The sequence below is a fragment of the Mastigoproctus giganteus genome, chromosome 8, assembly GCF_048544385.1.
Source record: "Mastigoproctus giganteus isolate SK-2022 chromosome 8, ASM4854438v1, whole genome shotgun sequence".
Classification (NCBI taxonomy): domain Eukaryota; kingdom Metazoa; phylum Arthropoda; class Arachnida; order Uropygi; family Thelyphonidae; genus Mastigoproctus; species Mastigoproctus giganteus.
Genome location: NC_143582.1, coordinates 9716804 through 9738472, shown reverse-complemented (window position 1 = coordinate 9738472; position 21669 = coordinate 9716804). Strand labels below are relative to the sequence as shown.

General features: G+C 34.9%; 1 protein-coding gene across 1 annotated transcript in view; it reads left to right on the top strand.

The window, feature by feature from the left end:
- Positions 1-21669, top strand: part of LOC150081238 (E3 ubiquitin-protein ligase HACE1-like) — a 105564-nt gene that overhangs the window by 46307 nt on the left and 37588 nt on the right. Inside the window, exons 6-8 of the mRNA XM_090378955.1 lie at positions 626-833; positions 9430-9512; positions 20364-20460. Coding sequence (XP_090235081.1) covers positions 626-833; positions 9430-9512; positions 20364-20460 — 388 coding nt within the window. The remainder of the gene's footprint in view (positions 1-625; positions 834-9429; positions 9513-20363; positions 20461-21669) is intronic.

Here is a 21669-nt window from a genome sequence, read left to right as displayed (position 1 = left end):
TGCTCTTGAACACTTGGCTATGGCGGCCTCAAATTCAGTTAAACAATGCATACCAAATTTAACCTCTTATAATATTATGCATTGTTGCATTTGGATTTATTATAGTATTATCATGTACATTTGCACACTACATAACACTTGTCAAAGGTCAGAATCAACATGCAATTCAATATAATCAATCACATTTATATATTTATGTACATGTGTTATACACACACACACACACACACACACACACACACACACACACACACACACACACACACACACACACACACACACACACTTATATATGAACTAAGAATAGTGAAGAAGTTAAAGTTAGAGGAAGGAAATATTTATTCCCAATATTAATTAATAAGTTAATTTTTTCCATTGGTGAAGAACAATGAATAAATTGGTGAATAGTATTGAATAAATTTTACCTATTTTTTTGCACAAATTTAAATAAATTATGAATTAAAATTTTTGTTCTTTTTTGGTTTATTTAGATGTAACCCTTTGGGAACTGTATATGCACTTCTGATTTCTAATAAGAAAATCTTAATTTTTTTTTTTTTTTTTTTAAACAAGAAACATTATCAGTGAATTATTAGAAGGCTAATAAATTTCTCTTTCAATATAGCCAGAAGAAATGCTTGGCTAAGCTGTTGGAGTATAAGGCTGATGTTAATATACGTAATAATGAAGGCCTGACAACTATTCATTGGTTAGCAGTTAATGGGAGGACTGAATTATTACATGATTTGCTACAACATGTAGATGATGTTGATGTTGAAGATAGTCAAGGACAAACAGCTCTTCATGTTGCATGTCAGAATGGACATAAAACTGTGAGTTTTACTTCCAGATGCTTTTTTTTTATAAATCTATTGTTAAATGGAACACTTCCCTTACACATTTTTCTGCAAGTTAAGCTTTGCAGGAAAAATGACAGGTTGCCTGAAGTACATGCATCCATTGTCTGTTTGAAGGAAAAACAGAACAATAAAATCAAACTGTAGAAGTATATAGTTTGAGTCAGTTCAGAATAATTATTTCCATAAATCATTAACCTGAGAAAACTTAGGCTAATCGCTGAAGTAGATAACATGCCTGTTCGAAAAAAAAAAGAAGCAATTAAATGCAGAATATATGCATTATGGTACTTAAAGAAATTGATTTTTATAAGAATTACCTTAATTTGTCATATATAACAAATAATATTATCAGTGTATAATATTTCTGTCCAAGAGATTCTTTTTTCACATTTTTGGTAAATATGTTTAGGGAATTGATTTTTATTTATCAGAAAAGTGAAATTAGTATTAGTTATTCGAGAAATGATGCAAGAAAGGTGTTAGCAGTAGTCAAAAAAAGAAAAAAAACTTGTTTACATTTCTGATGTTTGAACGGCAGATGGAAATTTATTCCAAAAATCAAATACAATCTGGCTGTAGGCAAACTTCTACTCTGCAACTATATATTTTCAGTTTAAATTTATACTGCTCGCTTGTGTATTGTGTCTCATCTAAGAAAGAGTAAAAACACCATAAATATTTAGTTTATTCACTCCTCTTAAGCCTTAAACTCCTCAATTAGGTCTTCATGCAGGAGCTTAGTTACCATATACTGTATTACCCAAAAATCAAGTCTTGATAAGACCTGAACTAAAGTTATTGTGGTTCCTTGCATTCTTTCTGAAGGATCTACATCCTTCCTAAAACAGAGTTTCCAAACTTTTATGCAGAATTAGCATTAGTAAGGCACATGATGCAAGAAAGCAAGCTTATACAGCATCAGCCAAAAAAAAAAAAAAAAAAAAAACCCTTCCCATTTCACTGATCCATTCATTCCAAATGTTTGTCTAGTTCTGCCTTGAATCTATTTAAGCTATCAACTTCTACAACGACAGGTGGAAGTTTGTTCCAGCAATCAACCACACACTGGCTAAAGGCAAACTTCCGCACATCTATCATACAACTGTCTTTCCTCAATTTGAATTTGTCCTCTCAGGTGATTATTCTGAGCAAGAGGAAGAATCCCATCAGTATTGAGCATGCTCAATGCTGATGGGATTCAAGGTTTTATACACCTCAGTCAGATCATCTCGCAGGTGCCTAGTCTCCTTTGTTCCATTCACTAATCTTGTTGCCCTTCTCTGCACCCACTCCAGCAGCTCTACATCCTTCCTAAAATGAGGCCTCCAGACCTGTATACAGTACTCAAGGTGTGGCCTGACCATTGCCTTATACAAGGGGATAATCACTTCCTTTTCACTGCTAGAAAAATTCCTGTGTATCATTGACGAGACACCATGAGCTACTCATGCAGACCATCTGCACTGCTCGGAAAACTTCATATCTGCCTGCACAATCCTTCATATCTGCCAGGTCCTTTTCATTCTTTACCACTGTCAGTGTAGTACAACACAGTTGATACGTTACTCTGGGGTTACTGCTTCCCATATGCAGTACTTTACATTTGTTAATGTTAAACTTCAGTTGCCACTTCTCAGTCCATCTGCTCAACTTTTATAGATCCTGTTGCAGCAGGGTACTGTCATTAGTGTCCTTAACAACCCTGCCAACCTTCGTATCGTCTACAGACTTGGACATTAAGCTTGATATACCATCATCAGTATCATTTATAAATACAGAAAACAACAATAGATCCAACACTGAACCCTGAGGGACTCCACTAATAACATTAGTCCACGATGAGCAGTATTCATTGATTACCACTCTCTGTCTTCTCCCCCTCAACCACCCCTTTATCCATAGCAGCAATTTGCCTCCAATGCTACTCTGCTCCAATTTGTGCAGCAGTCTTCCATGTGCAACAGTATCAGAAGCCTTTCTAAGATCCAAATATATGATATCAAAATTGTTCTTTGCATCCAGTTCCTTTGGGACCACATCATAGTATCCAATCAAGTTGGTCAGGCAAGACTTCCCCTTAACAAAACCATGCTGTCTGCGAGCTATAACTGAAGTCTTGTCTAGATGATCCTGCAGTGCTTCTTTAACCAGTACCTCCATTAATTTCCCTGGAACAGAAGTTAAACTAACAGGTCTGTAATTACTTTTGTCGACTTCTTATCTTCATAACTTTAAAACTTCATATCTGCCTTAGATATGTTAGAAATGTCCTAACCATTACATTTTATGGAATAAACAACTCTTTGTCCCTGCTTGTGAAGTTTGTGAATATCATTGGCAGAACTCTGAAGTTGCCCTAGTAGCTTGTTTGCGTTGCTCTGAGAACTTCATATCAGACTGTGCAATTACTTCCTGGTATTTTTCATTATCAGCTACCTTGAGTTTAGCTGCTGATTTGGTATGTTTTTCTGCGATTACTTCTACTCAAAAGCAGTTCCTTGTATTATTACTGTTATGCTCGATTACAATCTTCCAGCTCTAAATATTTTATTTAGATTTTTTCAAAGTAGCCCTGATTAATGTCGTTAATAATCCTGCTTACCTTTGTATTATCAAAAAATTTAGATATTATACTTGAAATACTTACATCAGTATCATTAATAATTATTAGAAACTGCATGGTAGGCCAGCACTGAACCTTGTGAAACACCCACTCATAACAGTAATCCATGAAAAATCATTTATAACTACTTCTTGTGTCTATTTTATTATTTTTAAAACAGTTTTGGTAAATACTCTGAAAGGCTTTCAAGTCACATTCTTTAGTTTCTGCATTTAATTGTACTTACACTGGCTAAAATTTATGAACCTTTGTATTAAGATAGTCACAGGCAATAAATGCAAATATGTAAATAGATACAAAGAAAACTGTGACAATGAGTATAAAGACTGCATGGGCTGTTTGACTGCATTAATGTGAAGCCAGAATGGGGAAAACATGGGATCTGTCAAACTTTGAAAAAGGTCTTATTGTGAGTGCATGTTTAGCAAGAGCTATGATTCAAGAAAGAAAAGACATAACTGCTTTATTAAAAACATCCATCTCAAAGGTTTTTAATGACTGGAAAGCAAGCTGTTCTTCTACATCTCAAAGGCATAAATGTGGCAGAAAAACATTACTTCATGAACAAAGCTGTTATACTCTGATGAGGACTGTACAAAAAAAATAGGACATCCAGTGTGTAGCAAATAACATCTGAATTTAATAAAACCCAGAACTTCCTTATTTCAATCCATGCCATGGGCAGGAAATTGAAGAAATTCGGCAATTGCTTGATTATTTGGAAGCGACTTGTTTCAGAGAAAAATAAAAAAATCTGCTTTCAGTGGTGACAAGAACATCGAGATTGGACAATGGAAAAGTGGAAAAGAAAGTCATGGTCAGGCAAATCATGATACACTTTGTTTTGCACTGATGGTTGGCAAAGTGTGTGGTGAGAACCTCAGAAAATGATGGATCCTGCTTGCCTTGTTAAGACAACCCAAGAATCTGAAGGTGGTATTATGGTATGGGGAATGTTTTGTTGGCATGGATGGTCTGTTGATACCAGTGGAAGGTTGAATGTCATCCAGGGAGTACCTGAATTTTGTATCAGACCTACTGCACCCTGCAACATTACACTTTTATTCTGAAGGTGATGGCTACTTTATGTATGACAGTGCAACAATATATCTTGCCAGGATCTTGAAAGAATGGCTTGGAGAACAGGACACAGATTTCCATCATCTTTCACTAGCTCTCACATTCACTCGATCTCAGTCCTATTGAGAATGTGTGGGATATGTTGGAGAGAGCTATTTGGCAATGAAGTCCTCTTCCCTCAACTTTATCGCAGCTATGTGACATTTATATGAAATATTCATATGACTGTTATATGAAAAAAAGGCTGCCCGATTCTATACTGAATAAAGGTTCATTTTTTTTTTTTGGCCAGTGTGTGTATGTATTACATGCATATAATTAAATACAGTGAAATTATTCTTGTAGTAGTAAAATGCTTTATTTCTCATTTATCCCTAAGCTTTCATTCTTTAGCTAAATCATGGTTTTCTAGTATATGTGCTGAGGCTGTTTGAGATAAAAATATAGTATATCGTAATTAATTTGTATCTAAAACTTTTAGTTTATTTTTCCTGTTTATGCTAAAGCTTGCAATGGTTATAAATAAATTATATACTTGATTTTGAAAAGACTGAGCTTGGGCAATTTGCTTCTTGTTCAAATGGTAGTTGAACTTGATGTTTTCTTGTTCAAATGGCAGTTGAACTTGATGTTTTCTTGTTCAAATGGCAGTTGAGCCTGCTGTTTTCTTGCCGTAGTTATTGGCAACAACTTCTGTTCATTCATATTTCCATCTTTGTTATGTCCTGATGGTTTGCTTGCATCTTCGTCTAAAGATAAAGATGATGATTTATTAGCATCTTAGTTCCCCCGAATTCTTTCATTAATGATCTTTGTAAACCTTATCCCACCATACCAAATGCTTTCCATTTGTTGCTTTGCCTGGTGCTTTTGACATCAAGACCGCAGAATTTTGGACAGTCATCATCCCAAAAAAAGTTCCTAAGACCTAATAGCATTTTCCCATTTACTCTTAACACCTATGCTTCAGAATTAACACTTTTTTTTTTTTTTATTAACACTCATTCTACTGGTATTTTTCCCTCAACATAGAAGTTTATTCATATATACAGCCAATTCCTGAAAGTACCATAGAAAAGATGATTAAAAATAATCTTCAGTGTAACCCAGGGGAATAAAATAGTCGGATTTTAGGCCAAACTGGTAATGCCAGGCTCAAATATTTTCACTAAGATGTTTCTAAAAAAGCCATGGGAACATAACAAGAACCTGTATTTTCAATTTGTTGATCTGATAAAAGAATATGACAAAGTACCCAAAAACTTACTCTTTTAATTTTAGACAAATATGGCATCAATGAGAATCTTTTAAGGAGCAAAAAGTTAGTATAAAAATGGCTATTTGCAGTAAGGATTGAACAAATCATTGAAAAATGGTTTAAGATTAAATTGGGAGTGAGACAGGAATATCTGTTATGTCTATTTCTTTTTATAATTTTTATAACTGTTTAATAAAATAATGTTAAGTTAGGATATTGTGCTTAAATAGTAGGTTGCAAGATCTTCAGGAATCTCTGAATAAATTAGATAGGAATTTGGAATTAATATTGGTTATGCAGAAACAAAAATTATGAAATTTAGAAGAGACAAGGAACATTTACACTAAATAAACAAAAATTTGGGACAAGTAAGTAATTTTATTTATCTAAGCACAATCTTTAATGATAATGGTAAATTTTATAAACAATAGAGTATGTAAAGTGGAAGTATGGGAATTCATCAAGTAGTTTCATTTGAAACAAAAGAGAAAATTAACCAAAAACAAAATTAGCTGTGTATTACAGTTTTTAATCTTGTTTTAACCTATGTCAGGGGTGGGCAACCTCTATAAATGGCAGGCCAAATTTTTTTTAGCTTTCCACGATTTTTAGGATTATTAAAATGGTGTACAATGAAAAAATTGCTATAAACAGTTTTATGTTTTTTATTCTAATATTTATATATACAGGTACGTATAATTAATTTTATTAATGAGAAAAAAGAAATACAAAAAAAAAAAAATTGCAATATTTTAGTTTTATAATATTTAATGAGAGATTTGATACTGTTTATTGTAATTTATATCTGGATCGATATTTGTCATAGCAAAGTGCAGAGTATTTTCTAAATTTACATCAGAAATTCCATTAATTCAAAAATATATATAATAATAAATATCTTTTGAAAATGACCATGGGCTGGAGTTGGCCCGTGGGCCAGAGGTTGCCCACCCCTGACCTATGGTATTGGGTGCTGGGTAAGAAATAAAGGCATTGCTCAAAAATTATAATTTTCAGAAATGAATGTTTTAAGAAATAGATATGGAACTAACAAATGGAGGCAATGATAAAGTTTCATTACAATAGAGGTAAGAAAAAACTTCAGTTTACAAATATCCAGTCAAAGTTAAGTGAAGCAACTTAAAATGGTGCAGGCATGCAGAAAGGATGGAAGCAGGGAGATGATTAGCTAAACAAACATTTGAAGCAAAAATGAATGATTATAGGCCCAGAGTTACACTAAGAGGAAGGCAGATTGATGGTGTCAAGATGAAAGAGAGCCATTATATTTTTATGTATGTATACATATTTTTCAAGGTCATTTCAAGTATGTTTAAAATAATGTGTTTATTTATCTACAAATTGTCTTGAAATATTCTATTTAGTGCTGCTATTTCTTATCCTGTTATGAACTGTCTAAAGTAATTTTAGACAGTTCATAACAGGAAAAGGAGAAAGTTGTGCCTTTTAACCATTGTCATCCAGTTTTTGCATACAACAACCAAAATTCTATGGAATTTAGATCAAAACGTTGATAAAATCAAATAATACATAAACAGATGTAGAAGATAGTTGTATTTTAAAAAAAAAAGTAACAATAAGTTTTACTGATATTTTTGCAATTTTTTAAAAAATTCCGGTTTGATTTTTGATAGTAATTTTACTCTAATGTCAAGAAACTAAATAAAAATAAGAAAAAATTAATATTTAAAGTAAAAAAAAAAAAAAAGTAAAGTGCAGCCATTATCAACCCACTGCAGGATGGAAGCCTCCTCAACAATTCATGCTGAGGGAAATGGACCATAATCTGCCACGCTGGTCCAGTGCGGGTTGGCAGATCGACCGTATTCAGCAGTCAGGGGCTTGAACCCCGGTCTACTCAAAGAGCGTGTGCCACTGCACTTCCGCTCCTGCCCACTCGGCTACGGATATGCAAGTGTTAATTTTTACCAATTCTCAAAATTTTATGAAGAAATTCACTCCATACAGTTACTCTGGAAAGGATTAATGCCAGCTCACTCTGGAAAGGATTAATGCCAGCTCACTCTGGAAAGGATTAATGCTTTTACTCTTAGCGTTCTTTGTCACTTAGTTTATCAGATTTTGTTTTGAATTTTAATGTGTTGTATGAGGTATGGCAATAAAGTTCCTGGACTAGTACTGTTGCAATCATGTTCAATGAGTTTGAAAATAAATGGAAGTGGTATGTTGCAGTTCAAACTTCCTCCAACAGATGGTGGTACAGAGATTGTCCAATAGGCTGACAGATTGCAAGTAACAATCAGTTTCATTAGTATTGTTAATGTTTCTTGTCATGATTTTGCAGTGGAGCAATAAACGAATATCAAATTTTGCTTTAAACTGGGAAATTTTGCAGCAGAAACATACAAAAAATGTTAAAAACTGTTTATGGTGAAAAATGTTAAGTCATACCAGTGTATTTGAATCACTTAAGGAGTTCAAAGATGGTCATGAGTTTGTTAGCATTTTCCCAAGAAGTGGGCATCCATCAACCTTTTGAAATGAGGAGAGGTTTGAAATTTTTAGGAAGTTGTGGCAGATCATTGTTTGACCCTCAATGGCAGCTAGTGAGTTGGATATGAATAAGGAGACAATTCATCAAATTTTGCATAAAGGTTTAGGGAAAAGGAAAGTCTGTGCAAAATTTGTGCCACACAGCTTCATGGATGAGCAGAAGTAACAAAGGTGTCATCATGTGAAGACTTCACCCAGGCTTGCCAAGACAATCCTAATTTCTTTGACTGTATTGTCACCGGAAATGAGTGTTGGGTATTTCAGTAAGACCCAGAGACGAATTATCAGAGCATGCACTGGACTTGAAAATCATCACCAAGGCCCAAAAAGTTTCGTTTACAGAAGTCCAGGATCAAGACAATGCTGATCATGTTTTAACAAACAAGCTGTGGTTTATAAGGAATTTGTACCTGAAGGGGAAAGACTCAATGCTTCATTCTATGTACAGGTGCTTCAATAGTATGCTTGAAGTCACGATTTTGAGAGAAAGGGTTCTTGTTGCATGATGATGCCCTGACCCATTCCATACTTGTTGTGAAGACAGTTCTGACAAAACATGGCATTATGCAGTTCAATTATCACCCCACTCTTTCTCTCTCTCTCGATCTAACACTAGCAGACTTCTTCCTCTTTCCCCAGGTGAAAACTGCGCTCAAAGGAAAGAGATTTCAGGATGTCAAGGACATAAAGGAAAATATAACTGTTTATTTGAACATCATCTCTTTGAATGCTTTCACTAACCCTAATTAGAAACTTTCTAAATTGTGTAACAAGTGCATTCAGTCAGGTGGTGATTACTTTGAATAAAAATAAAACCAATTTTGAGTTTCTTCATTTTGTGTTCTTTTTATCGTGCAAGTCTGGGAACTTTATTGTGACAACTCATATATTATTATTAAACACTGTTTATTTCATACATTTTTATCTCAGTATGGTAGTGAAAATAGCAAGAATTGATATGAATTATATATGTAACAGAAAATTTTTTTTTTTACAGAAATATTTTCAGTTGTATAATTGTATGAATGTTTATTTGCATATGTTGTTACAGTATTTACCTTTTCCTAATTCAGACTGTAATTTGCTTGTTGGACAACAAAGCTGATATTAACAGAGTAAATGTTGCTGGAGCAACACCATTGGCTTTTGCATGCAAGTAAGTGTGAAAATTAATGTAAATTCAAAACACATTTATATTTAAAAATATGGATGTGACTTGTGCAACAAATGTTTAGTAATCTTTAGTTTTAATTTTTTTTTTTATGTCTTTACTGGATACAGTATTTTCAGCAGAGCCATCTCTCATCTATGCTAGCTTGTAATTTTAAACACAGTTTATAATCAGTGGCACCATTTTAGACTTAATTCTTAATAGTTAAAATGCTTGTGATTTTAATTTTTTACATGAAAGGAAAATTTAAACCTTGGATTTGTACAAGTATAGCCTAACTTTGATGTATTGTCATGTTTTATCCAAGGCTGACTTGAGCTAGCTATACACCTATCTAACCATAGCATTTTTAGGAGCTTAGGTGTTATAAGAATGTGAAGTTCACAGTAGCCCCTAAAGCCGTAAAATGTTTTGCTACTTCAAGCAGGTTGAAAAAGTATGTGGGATGTGCTGTTCATGTCCAAGTTATTTTTTATGAGCAGTATAAACAGTAGTTATCCCTGCCCACAGTTCAGTCTCTTAGTGAATTTAATTCCAGTAGCAGTAATTGAAAGCACTTGGGAGTTGTAATAAATTCTAGGTAACTGGGAACGTAGCTTTTTGACATGTCACATATTTTAATTTTGTGCTAGCCTATTTAATTTTTTGTCTGGTAAAAATTTTTTTTTTTTTTAGTGCTTTTTATATTCTGTGTTTTGAGCATAAGATTAAATGACTGATGGCTAATTTAATGGCAGTTTACAGGATGGGAGGTATGGTAGTCTGTTGGGATGTTAGGCATACATTATTGGGTTGGAGGTTGAATTATGCTCATTGTTTACTTATGTTGTAAACAAGGATCAAAAGTAATAGTGTTTATTGTGTCTTTTATCATCACTACAATCACTGGATGTTACCAAAACCACAGTGTAACCAGATATATTATAATAATAAAAAAAAATAAAGATTACATGATAAATATAACATTGCTTCCAAATCTCTTAATTTATGATGAAGAATCCATTTTTTTTACTCAATTTGACCTCTCCTCCTTCTTAACATAGTTTACAAAATATCTTTTCTCAATCTTTTTTAACAACAGCTTTCCTCCATCTTTTGTTTTTGCAAAAAAATAGATAAAAAATAAGTTAAAATTAGAATTTTTTCCTGCTGTGTATTTCTGTGTACTTTCCAATGCAGAACAGTGCATTTCTACTTCCAAGGTCATGGAGAGTCTAAAAAAAAGAGGGGGAGAATCTGTTCTTTTTTCAATGAGGAAGTACCTTATTGCTGCATTTGACAGCATGATGCACAAATTCCCATTGAAAAAATGTTCTTTTAAATTCTGAGGTAGCACAAATTTCATCAATTGGCAGTGCATGATTTTTAAATTTGAAACTTTTTGGGAACAAGTTCCATACTTCTTTGTTCATTAAAGATAAAGCAATAGATGTTTTGCAGCACAGTTTTGTTGGTTTCAGTATGAGAAGCTACTAGATGTTATTGTGAAAGAAGAAAGAATTGATGTACGGCCCTTGTTAACTGGCATTGCACAATTAAGCTTGAAATATAACAGATTTTCTTGAGTTGTGGTTGGTATTTTAACAATACCTCAGCAGTGCTGTATGTGAGAGGTTATTCATCCAAGTGAGAAAGCCAAAAGCTGATTTCAGATCTTCCTCTTTCTGGTGAGGCTTTGGAATTCCTCTTTGACAGCAGCCATTGTTATAAAAAAAAGAAGGCAAACTTACCATTTCCAAAGCAAGCAAATTCTGTAACAGTATCTCTCTTGAAGAAATCATAAACATATTTCATTTTTTCATCATAATCATATTTATAAAAAAGTCATAATCAATTACATTCTTGAGGCTTGGTACAGACCTTCTTTCAGGTATGACGATATGGCTTGCCACCTGGGCATCTAAAATGCTGATGGAACTGATATTTAGGTGACACTTGAGTCAAGTTGACTGAATTTTAATGAAGTCTGGTTGTTCTGTGACAACCAAATCTAGTATGACTGATCTGTTTTGAGGTTATTATGGACATCATGGCAAGGTCCAATCTTCCTTAAATTTCAAAGGTACAACTCTAAAACAGTGTTTGCAAGCTGGCTGCTGGATAGTCCACCAGACCGAACCCCATCAGTAATTTTCTGGGTGGCATCTAGATCAGGTAGTGTATAATCTCATTGCTTCTACTCTGCCAGATAGTAAGAGGAAGGAGTCGAAGTAACTTTCTCCAGTTACTTGTAGTGTGTATACGGGTGCATTGTTGAGGTAGCATTACGTCAAGGAGTAGGGTATATTCTTGCTGTGTATATGCCCCATCCAAAAATTTCATAACTTTATATATATGTGCCTCCCCATGTTTTGTTTATTATTGAATACATTGTGAATATTCAAACTAATAACACAAAATTATCTGTGAAAAGATCTAAACCTCCCACCATTTCTTCATTCATTTAATAAAATATATCTGGTCTCAATTCCAATCTCAATGATGTCCATTTTCACTTAATCTTCCAAGCCCCACTTACTTTCTCTGAAACAAAATCCCAATTATTAGTTGCCTTAATCACTGATCATTTCAGTTTTCCTAATTATTTGCTGTATGATTCCTTTCTCTTTAAAGGTGGTATTTGCACACGTGTTTGCTCTGATATTTCCTGTCAGAGACTTAGTAATTTGGAATCTTATCTTTTTAATTTTCTCTGGCTTAAAATCTCTCCACCCTTTTCTGTTAAATCCATCTGTTTCCTGTATCAGTCAACCATTTCCACTAATCACTTGGAACCCTTTGATTTCCTTGCTTTAAAAGTCGACTTTTCCCAGGCCAACTTTCCTAACAATGAGGTAATTTTCTTTGGCAATTGTGATGCTCACAACTCCAGTTAACTTCAGTTTTCTACTTACACTGAACCAGCCGGTCAAGATGCAGAGGCTTTTGCAATTATTAATGACCCTGCATAGATTGTTCATTTACCTACAGGAATTCTAGACAGTCCTACCCACACAGCCAACACTCTTGATCTTTTTCTCTGAACAACCCTTCCAAGTTCAGAGTTGAGATGAGTGATCCTCTAGGCACTTCAGGTCTCTTTTACGGTGTGCCTTTTTCTCATGCCTGTTTTCAGCTTTATGTTGTTTGACATTACAAGAATGCAAAATGGGATGATCTGTAAGATTTTTATTCTTCTTTTCCTTGGATTACTGTTTTAAATCTTCTGATATCAATGTTTGCTCAGATTGTATCAGTAAAATTATTTTTGTAGTGATGAAATCCTTTATTCCACACTCCTTTAAAATCTAATCCTTTATCTAAGCCTTGCTCTTCCAATAAATGTGCTAAGGCTGTTCAAGATATAAATGTTGCACATTACAATTGGTTTCATCCAAATCTACAGGTTCATTTGGCCCCGGGGTGCCAAGCGAATTCGAGGTCAGGCGTATCTAGTGCGAATCAAACAGTGATCTTTCTCTGAGATAAAAGTTCTTTTTAAGTTATATCATTTTCTATCATTTTTATCATAAATAAGTTCTACACTTGTAAAGTATCAAGTAAGGACAGAGAAAGGAAATTCACCTTTCTTTTTGTTATATATATTTTATTCTTTACTAACAGCTAACCTTTCTAACTGCTTGGCCTCCTTGCGGCACTGTTCCTGCCACCCCGTGGCGGGGCTGGAAACCTTGGCAGAAAAGTCTTCTTGCCAAGGGCGAAAAGGAGCAAACATGGCAAATTCAGACCATATTGACATGGAAAACGACAACCCAAAGAAATTAAAGACTGATCAGATGGAGAAACCCTGCCCATCTTTCTTAATCTTCCACTCTCTCAGTAACCAGCCTATGAGTAAATTGTCTCCCTTTGTTATACAGAAACATCTGGAGGGTATTGCAGGATCTCCCAAGATGGTGAAGAGACTGCAATCAGGAGACTTACTTATAGAAACCATGAATCAAAGACATTCTGAAAAGCTTCTACAACTAACAAGCTTTGCTAGAATTCCTGTAAAAATATCCCCTAACGCAACCCTAAATTCATCTAAGGATGTCATATCGAGTTGGGATTTATTGAATGTCACCGAGGAAGAAATAACCCAAGAACTGCAGGGACAGAACGTAATTGAAGCGAAAAGAATAATGATTAAAAAAGATAATCAACTGACACCTACCAGAAATATTATTCTTACCTTCAATACGCCAAACTCACCCTCCTCTGTAAAAACAGGATATTTATTTTGTCGCATTCGCCCATACATTCCCAACCCTTTAAGATGCTATTAATGCCAAAAGTATGGGCATTCTCAAACTGTATGTAGAGGAATTCCTGTCTGTCCCAACTGTGGGTCCTCAGACCATATACAAAATGACTGTACAGCTACAAAAATGACATGTCCAAATTGCAAAGCGACCATCCTGCATATTCCAAGACATGTGAAAAGTGGAAAACCGAGAAAAAATAGTAAAATACATGGTTGAAAACAAAGTCAGTTACCAAGAAGCAAGAAAACTAGTTGCACCAACTATAAACCAGAATATTGCCTATGCAAATGTTGTAAAAAAATATCAAGCAGTTTCCGTTCAAACTGATGTCACAGTCCCTATTAATAAATCAATCTCTGGGCTAGAAATGTCCTCTCTGAGATACAACCAACTGTACGCAAGCAACAATCCAAGACCACAGACCAAGCAAATAATACACCTCTGACAATGCCAGTGGTATCTCCTCCACCAATGATTGCTACTACATCTTGTATTACAAACTCAAATAGCCGACCAGGCTAGCCGAGTGGGTAAAGTACCTGCCCGGCAACCCAAAGGTCGCGGGTTCGATTCCCGCCTCGGGCTTAGATCAAAGTACTGCAAAAACCTTGGGAGGTGCAATATGGCCACAGAAGCCGATGTGCCAACAACTACCAAATCAAAAAAAAAAAAAAAAAAAAAACAAACTCAAATGCTATGAAAAATATTCAGGACACAACCATGGACACAGATGGCAGATCTATACAGGAAGATCCTATTTTAGAAATCCATGCTGAAGAAGAAGAAATGGATACCGGTTGGCCAGTCTTCCAAAAAAAAAGACAAACAGAAATTGGAACGCCATAAACCAGTCACCTTCAAAAAGCAGTCAGAATCAGCTCAATCAACTAAACACAAATAATGCCTTGTATTTTACAATAGAACTGCAGAGGCTTTTGTTGCAATACAGACTATATCCAAGATCTAATTAATCGTTTTTCTCCAGTTGCCCTTTGTCTTCAGGAAACTTACTTAACATTGCAAATTTCTCCTTCGATAAAGAACTATTGCCTTTATCGAAGGGATCGTAATACAACAAATGCTGCCCATGGTGGTGTAGCAATCCTGATAAATTCAAAAATCCCAACTAAACATATTCTACTTCAAACTGAAATAGAAGCTGTTGCTGTGCATATAACTCTCCAGTTGCTGTGCATATAACTCTCCAGTTGCTGTGCATATAACTCTCCATATTGCAATAACATGGAGAACTTGAACTTGAAGACCTCTTGAAATTAAAAGAACTTGAAGACCTCTTCATACAGATACCCCCCCCCCCCTCTCTGTATATTAGGGGACTTTAATGGGCAAATTTCCATTTTCCTGTCTGCCCCGATTATGGGGCGATCCTAAATTAGATAGACGAGGTCGACTCATTGAGAGCTTAACAGAGGCACTAAACCTTACCGTACTCAATACTGGCACACACACCCACGTTCAGCTCCCAAATGGACATACCTCAGCAATAGATCTCTCCATTTGTTCACCACTACTGATCCCGACCATAGATTGGTATGTTTTAAATGATCTAATGGGTAGTGATCACTTCCCAATCATATGCAACCTATTAATAGCACAGTCTCCTCCAGCTCAACCCAGCAGAAAATGGAAATTTGTCCGAGCAAACTGGGAAAAATTCCAGTCATCAATATCTTTTGATGAGGAAAAATTCGTCTCCAGCCTATCGATGATGTGACAGAATACATCACGTCACATTTCCTAAATGTGGCTAAAGACACAATATCACTATCAAATCCCCCGGGTCATAAGCATTATAATTATTGGTGGAATGAGGACTGCAAAAAAGCAAAAAATAAAGCCTGAAATCCGTTTCGGCAAAATCCAACAACAGTCAATCTAATAAATTATAAGAAGTCAAAGGCAAAAGCACGTTTTGCATCAAGCATTAACAAAAACACTGACACCAAAATAATATGGAAAAAAATTAGACAGCTTTCTGGTAAGTTTCCTACCATACCTTCTCCAATCCTGTCCTGTAATGGACAAGATCTATCTAATCCTTTAGATATTGTAAATGCTTTGGGCAACACATTTGCTGATATCTCAGCGGCAGCAGCTTATACTTCATCTTTCCAGAGAATTAAAAACACTGCAGAACAGCACTCTATTAACTTCCAAACTGCCCTCCTTCTGCCATATGACAAACCTCTACAATATTCAGAGCTCTTGCAAGCCATTGGAACATCCCACAATGGTGCTGCCAGACCAGATGGAATCTATTACATCATATTACAACATCTTGATGACAAAGCTTTGGATCTCCTTCTGCTCTTTTACCACCGTCTTTTACAATACTTTCTCATTTCCTTTTTATTATAAATGAATAGGCACATTATAGCCAAAGAATAGCATTATGCGCCCTGAAACCCCCACAACAACAACGACAGGTTCATTTTTTGCCTACACAAATGTTAGCAACAATTGTAAAGCAGTTATTAATCAGTCCAAACTAGGCTAAGAATAGGAAACTTGCTTCTTGTCTAATTGGTAGCTGAGCATTTTGGTCTCTTTTCACTGCTGTTGGCTGCAACTTTCACCCATCTGTGCTATTCCCACCCCTGTGAAAACCTGTTGGTTCTGTTGCCACCAGTGACTCCATTATTTTCCCCCAAACAGAAGTTAAACTAACAGGTCTGCAATTACTCATGTCACCCTTTGATCTCCCTTTGTAAATTGAGGATACTTTTGCACATTTCCAGTCAGTGGGGACCTCTTCTGAGTCCAATCGTGTTCTTATAATTATGGCTAATGGTTTGCTCACTTCCTTTGCTGCCTCCTTTATTATAACTGGACAGATCCCATCCACCCCAGGTGCCTTTCTTATGTTTAACTTCAACAATTTCTCCCCCACTTTGCTCTCAGTTATTACAAAATCATTTAACTCCCTGTTAGAGTTTAATAAGCTTCTGTCCTCCCTCCACTTCCCTACAGAATTCCTCATGTGTGAATGTAGATGCAAGATATTCATTCAGTTTGTCAGCTATCTGAGCAGGATCATCAACAGTCAAACCTTCGTGGACCAAGTGGACCAATCTGATTCATCCCCTTCCTTCTGGAGTTTACATAAGTAAAGAAGTCTTTGCCGTTTTTCTTTGCGTCCTTTGTCAGAGATATCTCGTAATCTGCCTTCACTGCCTAACATCCTTTGTGACTTGATTACAGACTAGTTTACATCTACTATAGGCTTCTGTGTCTTCTGATAATTTATATGCATCCCTTGCGTTTTTATTCTCTGCCACAAGTTACATTAGTTCATTTAGGCCTAAATCTTGAAGAGTATTTCTTAGTTGGTATGAAAAGCCTAGTATTTTCCAAGGTTACTTCCACGAATGCTTCCCATTTAGAATTTGCTTTTGGTAACATCATCAGTTGATTGCACAGTATAGAACTTAAAAACTGTCTGAGGCCACCGTAGTCACCTTTATGAAAGCAAAATCCCTTCCCTTTATCTCTGGGCCCCAGGTGCCAAGCGATTTATTAGTGACTAAGCGATTCCCAGCAATTTATAGTGTTCTGAAAAATATACAAGTTTCTTTAATTTTCATCGTTAAATTCCCTTTATTTTTTGTGAAACAGCTCTTTGTCTTACAATCAGTAAGTGAAGACACAGAAAGGAAACTCACCTTTTTTATTTTATTCTGACTTTTACTAATCTAACTTACACAGCCGCTTGGTCACTAAGAGGCACTGCTCTTGCCTCCACGTGGCATGGCTGGTAACCTGGGAGAGGAAAGTAACACTCCCAGGGCCAAAAGAGCAAACATGAGTAGTAAAATAACTACTAGTACTATAGAGCTTCAAGAAAAAACCCTACCAAGTAGTGAAACAGAAACATAAAATCAAAGAGACAAGACAGATATGGACCCACCAAAAATACCAACATACATTGTCATACATGCAACAGGAGATCAAACTTTAGGACGTATGTCTCCGTTCGTTATTCAGAAAACATTAGAGGGTCTAGTAGGATCTCCCAAGTCTGATGAGGCTAATGAATCACCACTGTTCCTGAGGCGACAACAGTTGTCACTGCTGTATGCGTACAGGATAAGACCCATAAGAGAACATCCGACTTGGACAACTTTGTTCTCACCAAAATGGGAAAACATATAGGAACCGCAAAAGATCAAACCAGCCTCTAGGCATCAGAATACAATAGCTACTGATAACACATGATCTCAAAATAGATAACGTTGCAAACCAAGAAGGACATATAGATCCACCATGGATAAACCATACCACAGCTTATGAATTCCTCACACAAAACTGGAATAAAAATACTTTATCTGACAGCAACTTTCAACAACTGCATGCAGCACATAGAATGCAATATCCCAAACACATACCAATATATACAGATGGATCAAAATCAGAGAACCATGTAGGAGCATCAGCAGTATTCCCAGATGTTACATTGTCACGCCAACTCCCAAAAGAATGCACTGTCTACACTGCACAATTAGTAGCAGTTCAGATAGCCCTGGAGCATTTCAGAACCACCTACCACTTGAGAACAGTAATATACTGTGATTCATTAAGTGTAATCCATGCCATACAAAACAAAAGCAGTATAACCCATCCAGTACTCAGGCAAATTAAACAGATACTAACAGGCTTCACAAATAAAAAACAAGAGATACTTTTCTGCTGGATACCAGGACACAAAGGGATATAAGGAAATGAAGAAGCGGATAGAATTGCAAAATAAACCACTAACCTTCAAGAACAATATTTCGCAGTTCCACATAAGGACTACAAGCCAATCATTAAAAATTGCTGTCTAACCCAATGGCAAGAATTCTGGCAAAAACAAACATGGAATAAATTATATGAAATAAAACCAAAAGTTGAGCACTGAAAATGAGCATAAGGAAATCAAGGAGAGAAGAAGTTGTTCTGACCAGATTGCGGATAGGCCATATGCATTTCACAAATGGTTATCTATTACGTGCAGAAGAACCCCCAAGATGCCAAGTATGCAATACTATCGAAACAGTTAAACATATACTTATAGAATGCCCAACATATGAAAATGATCGACACCGAATTTTTTCATCATTATATAAAGGAAACCAAAACATCACCCTTAAAGATATTTTAGGTGACAAGGAACACATGTCAGATATTTTTAGATTCATACAAATAATCAACATATACCATCTGCTGTAAATAATAATATAATACCACAGAAACAGTTAACCTTTTACATTTGAACAAGATTTATATAAAGAGAACATTGTATAACAAATGAACTGGCACACTATGATCTCCGTTGTCAATGCGCCAATAAACACCAAAACAACAACAACAACTTTATCTCTGATGGTAGTTTCATCTTTTAAGTAAATCCCACATGAGTACACCGTGATCACTGCCACTTAGTGGTTCCTTAATCTGTAGCTTCTTAATGCATGAATAATCACTGCTGATAATCAAATCAAGAGCATAGGCTTGCCTAGATAAATAAAATAAACACATTTTCTATTTTATGCTCTGGGATAACCTCACAATAACTGGAATTCATTAGAAAGAAAGAATACAAGCAACAAAACTGTATTTAGCAGTCACATGAGCTTGAACCACTGCCACTCAAAGTGTGTGTCCTCATGTACCCTTATGCCTTACCATTTGGCTACCTTGGCCATTTTGCATGTTGAGTAAAGCTACATTTTTTCTGAAATTTTTAGGAAAAATTTTTAAACTTCTAATTATTTTGTCTGTAAAAAAAAAAGACCATATATCTGTTTATGGATTTCCATTATCACTTTTTACTTCCTGTTTGTTTGTTTCTTGAAGAATGTGCTTTTCTGTGCACCAGCTGTGGCGATAGTAACTATCTCTGCAGTGTTTTAATGAGATTAGAATAATAATAATGCTAGTATCAATTTGATTGACAATCAAAAATGAAAATCATTTTTGATGATTTTCATTATACAGTAAAAACTATTCTTTATAAAGATTATGTTGTAATGTTGTATAATGTGGCCGGGGTTCAATCCCGTGACTGCTGAATACAGTGCTGTTTCTTGTATTCTGTTTATCTTGTTAACTCCTCTGACTGTTTGGTCGTCCCGGAGTATAAACAGAAAATTTATTATTTTTATTATATTATGAAAATTATATATTAATGAATAAATGCTCTATATGGCAGTATCCTGAGAAAGAAGTGTGCTCAACTTTTTTTTATTTTATTTTTATTACTTACTCCATCCCCAACTGCCCTGCTCCAACTCAAAGATCTCAAGAAATGAAGCAATAAATGAGGTGGAAGTTGAGAATTGAGCTTATAAAGAAATAAAATTATTCAAAAATAATGGGACATTTTTGTAATTTCAGACTTTTATCAAAGCAAACTTTTAGCACTCTACTACTTAGGTTTAACTTTAGTTTTATGAAAAAAAGAAATAATAATATTTTATGGGGAACTAAAACATGATCACATGATAGTTACATACAAAGTTTTTTCTACTGTAATGACAGAACTTGCCATCCTTTCATTATAGTATCATAACTTTTATATATTTTTCAGACATGGGCAACGGGACACATCTCAAATACTGTTGTCTAGAGGAGCACAGTTTATAGCTGACCATTCCGGACAGACACCATTAGATCTTTGTGTTCAAGTAAGGTATAATTAATATGGTGGATTACTTTAACTTGATAAATTTGTGATCATGTATTTCAGTGATACACAACCTGAGACTACTAAAACATTTTATGTGGTTCAGTAGCATACAGAAACTTTCAGTATTCATTTAACTGCGCACTTATCATTTAAAAAATATATATAGATATATAGATAAAATTTATTTATTTATTTATTTGTACAGTATTTTAAAAAACATGAACAGTTTTTCAACAAAAACTGTTCCTAGAATCCAATTTAAAACATTTCCAGCTAATTGACTTTTGTTGTGGTGATGGGCGTAGAGCAAAATTCAAAGTAGGGGATTTAAAGCTAAATTTTTATAAGATATAAGATTAGATTATTTGTCCTTTCTGCAGGACAAATATTCTAATCTGTATGAGAAAGTTGCAGTTTGTGCAAATATGTTGAGTACTTATATCTGCAAACTATTTTCATTAATGAAGCTGAACAAATTAGCACACCAGAACCAGCTTATGGATAAAAAAAAAAATGAATTGAACTGTGTAATTGAAAATAAAATGGGAACACTTTAGTATCAGTTGAAGTAGGACTAACTTTATGAATTATTTTCTGAACTAACAACAATTAGGTGTTGCCTCTCAGTTATTAGGAGAGTTACAGTCTGGCTCTGTACATTCTGATTGTGTCTTTTGTGAATCGACTAATTTTTTATTCTTATGTTTTATACCAAATGGAAGAGATTACACGAGGTTCTCTTATATTGCTGAACACTTTTTCTCTGTTTAGGAAGTTTTTTTTTTTAAATGATTTGCTTGTAATGTTTATCTCTGCTAATGTGATAATGATGGATTTTGGTTTCTCTGGTTTATGTTTTAAATATTGTTTTGTGTTCTTTCATGAAATGAACAACTTGTACTTTTTGTGTAAAGTGTTGACATGGCATCCTTTATATTGTTGTTGTTATTTGATTTTGGAGCATTAGCAACTAAGGCCATATTGCTCCTGGGAAATGCTGTGGTCATTCCCTGACCTTTCCGCATCCTCCGTATTTGGTGGTCACGGGCATCCTTTATATGACATTTTATACAAACAGGAAAGTATTGGAGGGCTTAAATTAGATTGTTTTATTACTTGCCATAAGCAGTGTTTATTTGAATATAGGCTTTAAATGGCAGTATCTTTAACAGGTTTGTGATTGTATGCTGAATTGCTTGATATAGGA